General features: G+C 41.2%; 1 protein-coding gene across 1 annotated transcript; it reads left to right on the top strand.

Annotated features, from left to right (window-relative positions):
* Nucleotides 1-236: 236 nt before the first annotated feature.
* On the top strand, nt 237-7,312 carry LOC148113382 (lebercilin-like protein). The gene is made up of 6 exons (XM_087895161.1): nt 237-514; nt 966-1,445; nt 2,357-2,865; nt 3,787-3,924; nt 4,223-4,316; nt 5,133-7,312. Exons 2-6 carry the CDS (start codon nt 1,022-1,024, stop codon nt 5,378-5,380), a joined length of 1,413 nt encoding a protein of 470 aa, XP_087751287.1. The 5' UTR covers nt 237-514; nt 966-1,021; the 3' UTR covers nt 5,381-7,312.
* The last annotated feature ends 4,743 nt before the right edge of the window (nt 7,313-12,055 follow it).

The following is a 12,055-nucleotide window of genomic DNA, read 5'->3' as shown; positions in this document are numbered from 1 at the left end:
ATACTTTGTTTTGGCTTGCCTGATAGGACAGATATTTCCCAGCGCAAAATATAATATTTCTAAAATCCTCTAAAAATTGTGGATTTACTTCTGTTTGTTTTTTTATTAAATCAGGGAAAAGGAGCTCGTCCTCTTTCACAGCCCCAGATTGAGGAGTGTTTTGCTCAGTAGAAAAACATAATTTATGGAATGAGGAGTGTGAAGGAAACTGGAGATGATGGAATGATGAAAACACCTCCCTAACATCTGCCATTTTACCTTTTCCTTCCATTCAACTTTGCCCTACAAGTCCCATGATGCTCAGAGACGAAGTTCTCTAGTTGCCATAGTAGCAAAGATCTAAACAGCCACTTCTTTGCCAACGAAGCCCAAGAACCGGTAACGTGAATAAACGGACCTCGGGTAGAAGCCTCTGTCTGGGCATCGTGGGGAGGAAGTTTAAACCCTGGGTGCTTGGCGGGAGCTTCGACTTCTGTTCTCTGGGCAGTCGAGGAGTGCTTGGATCGGGTTGTGGGTAAGCAAAGAAAGCAACAATTAAGGGGAAGCAAAAACAGGTGGAAGATAAAGGCCTGGTGGAAGAGCTCTTCCAAGGGACCCGGAAAATGAAGCAGCTACTTTTCCCTTCCAAGTTGAATTGTGTTGCCAACTTCCATTATGTACTGTTTGTATAATACATTTGTCATCAATGGTAACTGAGCCCTAACTGCACAATCTCTGCCTCAATTAGTTTTCTTCCCTTTTCTCCAGGGCTCTGGAGGCATTGCATTCTGTGAATGAGAATGCTAAGAAAGTAGCATATTAATTAATCAACACATCAGTTCTTCAAGAAGTGAATAATATAATGCTAGGAACCAAAATTGTGGTGATCTTTTTGGTACAGAATCAGAGCAAACAACTTTTAAATGTATTGGATGAAGGCTTAAGTAAATGTTTACATCATACATTGTTTCTTTTTCTGACTACAGTGCCATTTCCTTTGGGAAATAAAGTATAATTGATAGACTTCCCTGCCATTGGTGGAATGATGGCTTCTGATCATACAGCCCTTCATCATATTGTCCAAGAGGAAAAAACGTCTCGGCAATGCAGAAAAAGAGGAAGCTCAAACGATTCTCCAGGTAGGCTTAGTAAGAGCACCAACAGTCAAGACATTAGCTGTAGCAAACATTCCAGCAAGCCTGGAAGTGCTCAGTTTACCTACTCTAATGACTTTCATGATAATGCTTCAACAACAGCTGTCAATGGCAGCAAGGACAGCATTTGTTCAGAAGAGAACATCTGTGGAACGTCTCTGAACTACTATCACGAAGATTTTCACTCGGATGCCTCTGAAACCTCCATAAGTGAAGAGAGTGGCAGCTACATCATCCCATTGCCCGAAACACCAAAAACTAATGAGCGGAATTTACCAGAAAAGAAAAAGAAAAATGACGTCCATACAAAAGGTAAGAAGGCAATTGCTCACTTTGAACACTACTGCATTCGCTGTGGTTGGCAGATTTCAGCCAAACTAATGGCAGCTAAGCCTTTCCTAAAATTCAAGCAGTTGTCCTATAACTCCGCTTTTGCTTAGCTACCCTGACACTTCTATACTGTAGAGACTATACTATCATTTTGGAAACCATTTGAATGTTGATAAAATGTTTAAATTGTATGCAGTTGATTAATATATTAATGTACTGCTTTCCACACCCTGTCCGTAATTCCTCTATCGAGGTAATGGGGCTTGTAGCAATGGATGTAGTTCACCAGTTATCATGGTCATACAGATGTCGGTGTCACATGGTTTCAATAAATAAGCCAAGGGCCAGGGAATAGGTTCCAGTATTAACAAAAAAAAAAAGAAAAGAAAAGAAAAGAAAAGAAAAGAAAAAGTTGGCAAATTTTAATGGTCACACTTCCATTCTTTTCAGTTTATTACATTCATTATTTTATCATTATTTGGATATGGTATGTACGCATGCATATGTATATCTATCCATCTGTCTGTCTAGGCAGTTTGGTATAGTAGTTAGGGTGCTGGCTAGCAATCCTGCTTTAGGCATGTCTGGCTGAGGAATACTAGGAGTTGAAGTCAATGCATCTTAAAGCTCTCTAAATACTGTCTTAGCATATTATGTGAGTATAGCAGTTATGTCTTACGGAAGCTAATATCATGAGAGTTCAGGTATGATTTTTCACAATAGGTCAATCAACCAATAGTTGTAACAGAGATTGGCTCAAGATATTACATAACAGGAAGTGAATCTATGCCGTGAATACATACTTGAGCATTTGGCTCTGAAGCTTATGTAAAATGATCTGATTCTTACTTTGCTCAATCTTATATGCCATCTTGATATTTCTTTTAATGCAGGAGGTAAAATGTTGCCTAAAAAGAAACCTCAGCAAAAGAGCTCATATATTACTGACCATACCATCAATGCCCAGGAGAAAAATAACATGACTTGCCGTCTCTTGTCAGCAAGAGACCATCAAATTAAAGAACTGAAAAACCAAGTGGCTGTTTTGCAGAATAGATTGGAGACCTTTATTACGGAAAATAAAATGTTGAAGCATCTTCAGTCTCAACAGTTAAAAGCAATTACAAAATATGAAAATGCTGAAATTAAGCTGCCTGATCTTTTGGCCATGCAGGCCAATGAAGTGCAGACTCTGAGAGTACTTCTCAGGAAATCTCAGGAAGAAGAGCGCAGGGCTTCCCAAAAGCTAAGAAACGTTGAGGCACAACTCTTAAAAACCACGGATGCCTTGCGGGCACTACAGAAACTTTGTATAGACAAAAAACTTGAAGAGAGAGAAGAACTTCAGCACAAATTAAGATCACTTACCCAAAAACTGGAAGCTAGGGATAAGAAAACTCAGGTAACATGCAACATACATTGCTTAGAACTGCATAGCATCGCTCTGTGAGCAGAATGGGATATTTTTTAAATCAATCAATGAAATTAAAATCTCTAGATATAAAAAAGACATTATTGGAAAAGAGGAATGTAGGAAAACCAGGAGAAGATTAGAGTTAGACAGGTGGAATTATGTATTAAAAGTGGTATGGGCAAGCTAGCTAAGCTAATTACTTATGAATCTTATTTTCACCACACAATCAGAGATGAATGTTGAAAAACACTACCTGGATGTTTTGAGTGGATGTGGTGCAAAACTTCTTGCTCTTCACACTTCCTTCCATTTTTGCATATTTGGCTCAGTTGTATAGAAAATTGAGATTTTGGAAAGAATGACTCTTGCTTTAACTAATAAGATGAAAAAGTCCATCTCTGATGACATGAGCCTAGCCAGCACATTTAAACCTGTATATTAGCTAAACCTACCTTACTTGGCATCATACCAAGGCAAAAATGAAGCATATTATGGTTTTATTATAATTGAAATGAACAAAATGTTAGTCTTGTCTCCTCCTCCTCCACCATCTCCCCTCCCTTACAGTATAGCTTGTAATGTTGGTATATTAAATAAATAATACTCTTTTGCTAAGTATTGCAATATATAAAATCTAATGTTCTTTTATTCTATTTCTCCACCATACTGACCTTGATTTAAGGATTGGAGAAGGCTATTTCTTCCACCAATAAAAAGAAATTAAAAGTATATATTGTAACTGGATCTCTATTTCTTTTCTCCTTAATCTGCATAACAGATTGTGAGCATCATCATCTTTCTGGAAACATTTGGTAAAATTTCAGTTGCCTTCCTCTAATTTCTAATTCAATATTGTATGATTGCAAATCTTGAATAATCTTATTGATGGTTTATTTCTAATGTGTTTAGGATTTGGAAAAGCAGCTGTCATTGAATACTGCTTCTTTTAGACACCAGTTAGCAGTTGAGAAAAAGAAGACTATTGAAGCTCGGTCGATAACAGCAAATTTGCACGTAGAAATCGAGTCGCTGAAGCTCAAACTTAAGGTATTTAGATGCTTAAATCATATTTTTCTTACCACAGAAGGAATCCAAGATGCTATTCACTAAATGCTGATTTGACATAAGCCTATTTTTTTCTGTGGGTTTTTCTTTCAGCCTCTAACTATATAAACTGTAGATTGGATAAATGTATTAATGTACGTTAGGCCTTTTGCACACTAACATTTCTAGGAACAGATAGTACTTGAAAAGTGTCTCCTAACTAAACATATGATCTCTGAAGAACATACATTAATACAATAAACTATATTATCAACATAAATTTAATAATGCATTTCTTTAGGAAAGAGAAAAAGAACTAAGCATTACAAATATTTATGCACACCGGATGCGCAAAGGTCAGCCAGAGAAAGCCGATTCATGTTCTTCTCCAAAAGGTAGAACACAGTTTTTTTCATACTATAATAAAAATATAATTCATTGACGTCAAAAAATATTTCAAATCCTTGCTCTATTTTCTCTTTTAAAAATGGCAATACTACATTTTGTGAACTCTTTAATTAATAGTCATTAGTGCTGATTAAACAGGATCATTTTCATCCTTCTCTCTAGATGGGAGAGATAAGGGGAGAAGAGTTGAATTAGTGAGGAGAGTGTATTTCTAACCCCTTCCTTCAACTCTGAATTTATGAATGAAATACAGGAGTGGTTTATCATTGCCTTGTCCCGTGCAGTATGAAATAATCCCCTTGCATTTGCCACTGAAGGGATTATCTAACATCTTCCTATCATGCTGTTCCTATCCAATATACACAATCCTCAAATTATGACTGTAATGGAGCTCAGAATTTTCATCGTAAGTTATGATGGTTGTAAATCAAGGCACCCACATGATCAACCTGATTTTAAAACTTTTTTTGTGCTGTTTATTAAACGAATGTCTCAATTGTAAAGCAAATGATTATTAAGATTAAAAAGATCTTTAAGGAAACATTGTGGTTGTTAAGCAAGGCAATGAATTTTATGGCCATTTTTGCCAGAAACTGGCTTAAAAGGCTAGTTACAAGCAACAAAACACAGCAATTCGCCATAAAGAGGGTCATGTGACAGTGGGGGGGGAACGGGACAGCATCAGAACTCTGGAACTGGGTTATAAATACTTTGGGACGAATATCGTAACTCTGAATGCAATGCAATTGTTCGTTTTGTGAGGAATATGTGAGAAAATTTACATCAGGGTTATCCTTCAACAGGTCCCTTAATCAACCCCAAAATAACATGCAGCAGAAGACCAAGGAACAGGCAACAGGGTGAAATAACCAACTCTATAGAAGATTCTGTCACCAATTATGAGCCCTCATTTGCCAGATTTCCAAAGGAAAGACAAAAAGACACTTCTTCAACTCCCAGTGAAGAAAACAGTCACAAGATACCACCTGGGAAAAAAAGGCTTCGTTTGGAAAAATTGTTTGGGCCAAACTGCATTTTAAATACCAAATGATGGCTTGCATTATTTGATTCCAGTCAAGCTCATAGAACTAATAGATATCAGATAGTATTAGGACTAGGACATATTAGGTAGTCGATATTAGTGTTAGAAGTAGGATATATTTGATCGTAGATATTAGATCGTTTAGAACTAAGTGATGTTAGATAGTTAATGTTAGCATTAGAACTAAATGATGTTAGATTATTATTAAAATTAGGCAATATTAGATAGTAGATATGAGTTAGTATTAGAACTAAGCAATATTAGATAGTAGATATTAATATTAGAACTAGGATATATTAGATAATAGATATTAGTATTAGAGCTAGGATATATTAGATAATAGATTTTAGATAGTATGAGAACTAAGAGATATTAGATAGTAGATATTAGTATTAGAGCTAGGATAGATAATAGATTTTAGATGGTATGAGAACTAGGAGATATTAGTAATTTCTGTCGTTACTATTGAAATAAGCAGCACATAAAACTCTATTTTGTGAACTTTCTGAACATTTTTATAAACAATGAACTCTGGTAATTGACATAACGACTAGAAGTATTCAGTGCAGAAACACCTTCTAAACGTGCCCATAAAATCTAGGGCCATGAGATTCCAAATAACAATTAAAGACCCAGAGGAGACTTCACTCGGTAGTATCCTAATGGCATTAACAATAGTACGGGCAGAGAATGCAAGCAATGGAGAAATAAGGAGAAGGGCAATGGCAATTGAACAACCTCAAACTAGGCAAGTACCATGTATGAGGTAGCACTGTATAAGCAGCAGGCCCAAACGTCCAAAATTAACCATCCTTCGGAGCTGTTCTGTTTGGTTTTTTTTTAATGCAGCAGAGATGTTAAAAGTCCAATGTCAATATGCATGTCCAATAAAAATGATCATTATGTGGGGGGACTTGCGATACACACAGAAGTATAGATCTTCCTGAGTCAAATAAGATGCATCTAGAAAAAAACTCCCAGCCAAAAAGGATGCCCTCCATAGGCAGAAATGTGCCCAAACTTACAATAAGGTTTGAGGGCATTTGAATAAAACAAAAATTAGCCTTCAATGTCAATAGGTGACTGGTGTAATATTGGATGTCTAATTGACCCTATTCCATGCTATTCCTCTGTGCTATGGAGCAAGAAATCCTTTTCTAGGAAGAAACTAAATAGAAGGTCAATTATCCCATAAGTTACTACCCTCCTAATCTGCGACACCCAGTCTTCCGCAAGTATTCCCTGGAGATTCACTTGATGGTGTTTCTCTAAGATGTAGCTTACCTATAGGTCCATTTTAAATACATGGAACATTGACAGTAAATACACGTAAGCAATGAAATCATACATACAGATACCGAAATGTCTACCATCCCACTTTTTCATGAAGCTAATACAGCCTCAGTCCTAGGCAAAGTCAATCAATTATATGGCAATGCAGCGATGTAAATCTTGTTGTAGCTGAAATTGTGATCTGTCTGTTCAACATCTGTAGCGATTAGCAGGAAAAGAGTAACCAAGTCCATTGTTGCATCATTTTCAGTAGTGTGGAGAACTCTTCCCAAAGCGGCTCTAGTGGCTGTAGGGTTCTATTAGCACTCACCACACATCTATTGGTATTTCCACTCTGGTTCCATATTGGTGTTATCAGGCATTTTCTGTTCTGTTGCTATAGTTCCCAGTTTTGTGTCCACCAGGAGGAAAACAGGTTCTTTCTTCCAAACATGGGATATACAAACCTTCTCCCCTGGGGGTTTCATTTGCATAGAATATGGTGAGATACACAGCTTCCCTTGATGGAATGACCCGTGGTCGGACAGGACAAAAATCAGCTGATAAAAAAAACTTACAAAAAATAATAAATGCCATAACTGACTTGGGCTATTTCCAGCCTCTTCATCTTTTAAATCACCTGTCATCAGCCTGTTGCCACAGGTGCCACAGAAGTCCCAGGTACAGTGAGTTCAAGCCACAGCTCACCAGAACCTGAAGTGTCCAACTTCCTTTTGCCACGATTCCACATATCTGTCAGTATATAGGGGTTGACGAATTGGAATAGACATGGTAACAGGTCAGCCAATGGGGACTGCTAAATTTATTTATTTATTTATTTATTTATTTGTTTGTTTATTTATTTATTTATTTATTTATTTATTTCATATTTGTATACCGCCCTACTCCCGAAGGACTCAGGGCGGTGAACAGTCATAATAAATACAAAGACATATAGAAGTTAAAAACTATTAAAAACAGATTAAGTAATTTAGTCTCAAAGATTAAAACATCCAAATTTATCTAAAAGAGATCTAAAACCCATTTTAAAAGCCAATTTAAAAGCCAATTTAAAAGGGAGAGTTAGGCCAGACCAGCCTGTTGGAATAGAAACGTTTTCAGGGCACGGCAGAAGATGCGTAACTCTTGGATCTTTCGTAACTCTGGGGGAAGCCCTTTCCAGATGGTAGGTGCCCCCACAGAGAAGGCTCTCCCCCTGGGGGCCGTCAGTCGACATTGTTTGGCCGACGGCACCCTGAGGAGTCCCTCTCTAAATGACCCAGACGGCTCAGAGCCTGGATTGCTGCAAATTCAAACAGGTTATGGGCCCAGAGCAACCAGACACAGTAAGACTGAACTGCAATTAAGCCGAAGGACTGCCTGTGTTAAAAAAGTAAAAAGAACAAGGCAGAGAAGGCTTGCAGGATGGCTGTTGAATTCAAGGAGAGCCCTCTGCCTCAACTGGGACAGAAGAATTATATCATTTGGGCTGCAAAAATGGAATGCTTCCTGAAGGCTGAGGAGCTCTGGGATATTGTTGGTAAATCACACCAGGGACCATTAGCAGCAGCAGCTCAAAGGCAGCACGATAAGGCACTGGCCTACATCATCTTAAGTTTAGAAGATGAACAATTCCTGAATGTAGCTAATTTAAAAACTGCAAAGGAGGTTTGTCTGAAATTGAGAAGTAAGTGCATCAGCATGCAATATTGTGCAATTATCGAGACAATTATACAGCACCCATTTGCAACCACGAGAGAGTGTGGAAAGGCATTTGCTGCATATACAAACTTTATTTATTGAGTTGGTACACTGTGGCATGCAGATCCCTGAATCTCAGAAGGAACTGTTGGTGTTAAATAGTCTTGATGGAACATGGGACCTTGTTTCAGCTGTTTTTGAGTGCAAAGCAGAACAGGACTTCAGAATGGAAACTCTTACAGCCTGTTTGATTTCAGAAGAAAACAAACAGCATTTTATAAAAAGCCATGAGGAGAAATTCCTGAGGTGGGGGCCCAAGGAGCAGAGAGAGAGCAGCAACAGACAGCATGTCTGTAGAGACATGTCTGCAGAGACCAGAGTAACAGATGAGACCAGATTACAGTCCAGCAAAGATTTTCTATCAAGAAAGCAACAGTACAGCGGTGTCTCATCTGTGATGATAAGACTCATTTGAAGAAAGACTGTTTACAAAGAAAAGATACAACAGATGGGCAGGCTGCTGTTGCAAAAGTTAGCTATTGTAATAGCAGAGACAAATAGTTAATAGATAGAGGGTTAGTCAAAGAATTGTTAATAATTCTAAATTGTTTTTCAGAAGGGATCCAGCTGGAGGAGATGCAGTAGCCTTGGCGAATGGCCAGAAGGCTAAAGTCATTGGAAAAGGCAGTGTGGTGATTCAATATCTGAAGGAAAAGTTGAGCAACATATTATGTGTGCCTGAAATGGAGCATAATTTACTGAGTGTCTCTAGTCTAGACCGAAAAGGGTTTGAGACCACATTTGTAAATGGGAAGTGTCTCCTAAAGAGAAATGAGAATGGATGTGCACAGGGCATAAAGCAGGATAATATTTATGTGTTGCAGGGAGAAAAGGTTCAATGCGCCCAAACATTTGGAAATGTAGCACAACATTATTCATATTTATTTATTTATTTTTCATATTTGTATACCGCCCTACTCCCGAAGGACTCAGGGCAGTGAACAGCCATAATAAATACAAATACATATAGAAGTTAAAAACTATTAAGAAACAGATTAAGTAATTTAGGCTCAAAGATTAAAAACATCCAAATTTATCTAAAGAGGTTTAAAACCCAATTTAAAAGCCAGTTTAAAAGCCAATTAAAAAGGGAGAGTTAGGCCAGACCAGCTTGTTGGAATAGAAATGTTTTCAGGGCACAGCGGAATATGCGTAAGTCTTGGATGTTTCGTAACTCCGGGGGAAGCCCGTTCCAGATGGTAGGTGCCCCCACAGAAAAGGCTCTCCCCCTGGGGGCCGTCAGTCGACATTGTTTGGCCGACGGCACCCTGAGGAGTCCCTCTCTATGGGAGCGAACTGGTCGGTGAGAGGCTATTGGTGGCAGGAGGCGGTCTCGTAAGTACCCTGGTCCTGAGCCATGGAGCGCTCTAAAGATAGTAACCAAAACCTTGAAGCGCACCCGGAAGACCACTGGGAGCCAGTGCAGCTCGCGCAGGAGGGGGGTTACATGAGAGCGCCACATTGCTCCCATTACCACCCGCGCGGCCACATTCTGGACCAGTTGGAGCCTTCGGGTGCTTCTCAAGGGGAGCCCCATGTAGAGAGCATTACAATAATCCAGGCGTGAGGTGACAAGGGCGTGAGTGACCGTGTGTAACGAGTCCCGATCCAGAAAGGGATGCAACTGGCGAATCAGGCGAACCTGATAAAAAGTCCTCCTGGCTACGGCCGTCATATGCTCTTCAAAAGACAGCCGTGAGTCCAGGAGGATGCCCAAGTTGCGAACCCCATCTGTGGGGGCCAACGACTCGCCCCCAATAGTCAGAGATGGCGCCAACTGACTATATCGGGACGACGGAAACCACAGCCACTCGGTCTTGGATGGGTTGAGTCTGAGTTTGTTCCTCCCCATCCAGATCCGTACGGCCTCCAGGCACCGGGACATCACCTCGAGGGCATCATTGGGGTGGTCTGGGGTGGAGATGTACAGCTGGGTGTCATCAGCGTACTGATGGTACTTCATCCCAAAACCACGGATGATCTCACCCAGCAGCTTCACATAAATGTTGAATAGAAGGGGCGAGAGGACCGATCCTTGTGGCACCCCACATATAAGGGGCCTCGGGGTCGACCTCTGCCCCCCTGTCAACACAGACTGCGACCGGTCAGAGAGAAAGGAGGAGAACCACTGTAGAACAGTGCCCCCCACCCCCAACCCTTCCAACCGGTGCAGCATGATATCATGATCAATGGTATCAAAAGCCGCTGAGAGGTCTAGTAGGACCAGGACAGAGGAGCAACCCCTGTCCCGAGCCCTCCAGAGATCATCAACCAATGTGACCAATGCTGTCTCTGTGCTGAACCCGGGCCTGAATCCCAACTGGAACGGATCTAGATAATTCGATTCATCCAGGTACTGAGGCAGTTGTCGTGCAACCACACTCTCAACAACCTTTGCAACAAAGTGAAGGTTGGAGACAGGACGATAATTTGCTAATACAGCTGGATCCAGGGAGGGCTTCTTGAGGAGGGGCCTCACCACCGCCTCTTTCAAGATGGTGGGAAAGACACCCTCACTCAAAGAAGCATTTATAATCTCCTGGAGCCAGCCTCGCGTCACCTCCCGGGAGGCCAGTACCAACCAGGATGGACACGGGTCCAATAAACATGTGGTCGCATTTAGTCTGTTCAGTATCCTGTCCACGCTTTCGGGAGTCACAGGATCAAACTCTTCCCAAATAATATTCTCAGGACCTGCCCCTGTCATCTCCTCTGGATCAATCCAGTCAGAGTCTAGCTGTTCACGAATCTGAGCAATTTTGTCATACAGATATTGTACAAAATCCTCAGCTCTACCCTCCAAGGGGTCTTCCCGCGTCTTTTGATGGAGCAGAGAGCGGGTCACCCTAAACAGGGCGGCTGGGCGATTATCTGATGATGCAATAAGAGTAGAAAAGTAGTTACTCTTCTCTACTCTTATCGCCACTAGGTAATTCTTAATATGAGATCTTACCAGTGTTCGGTCGGATTCAGAACGACTAGCCCTCCAACTGCTCTCTAGGCGTCTTTTCCGGTGCTTCATCTCCCTCAGCTCCTCAGTATACCAAGGAGCCAGGTGAGACCGGCGCTGGGTCAGAGGCCGCAAAGGCACGACTCGGTCTAAAGCATCAGCCGCCGCCCTATCCCAGGCGGCCACTAAGTCCTCAGCCGAGTCGTGTGCTAGAACCTCAGGAAATGGCCCAAGCTCCATCTGGAATCTCTCAGGATCCATCAGGCGCCTGGGGCGGAACCACCTGGTCGGTTCCGCCTCCCTGCGGCGGGGTGTGGCGGTTCGAAGGTCCAGGCGAAGGAGGGAGTGATCTGACCATGACAAGGGTTCAATCACTATATCCCCTATCTCGAGATCACTCAACCACTGTCCAGAGACAAAAACTAGGTCCAGTGTGTGTCCCCCCATGTGAGTAGAGCCATAAATTAACTGGGTCAGATCCATAGCCGTCATGGAAGCCATGAACTCCTGAGCCACCTCAGATGTCTCGCCAACTGATGACAGGTTAAAATCCCCCATGACCATAAGCCTGGGGGTGTCAACAGCCACCGCGGCTATAACATCAAGCAGCTCAGGCAGGGCTGCTGCCACATGGCAGGGAGCCAGGTACATGACTAGCAAGCCCAACTGCACCCTATGACCCCACTTCACAAGAAGGGACT

The sequence above is a fragment of the Pantherophis guttatus genome, chromosome 5 (genome assembly GCF_059756535.1).
Source record: "Pantherophis guttatus breed Tessera chromosome 5, ASM5975653v1, whole genome shotgun sequence".
Lineage (NCBI taxonomy): Eukaryota > Metazoa > Chordata > Lepidosauria > Squamata > Colubridae > Pantherophis > Pantherophis guttatus.
The sequence above is the reverse complement of the archived record's forward strand: the minus strand, read 5'-3'. Positions and strand labels throughout refer to the sequence as shown.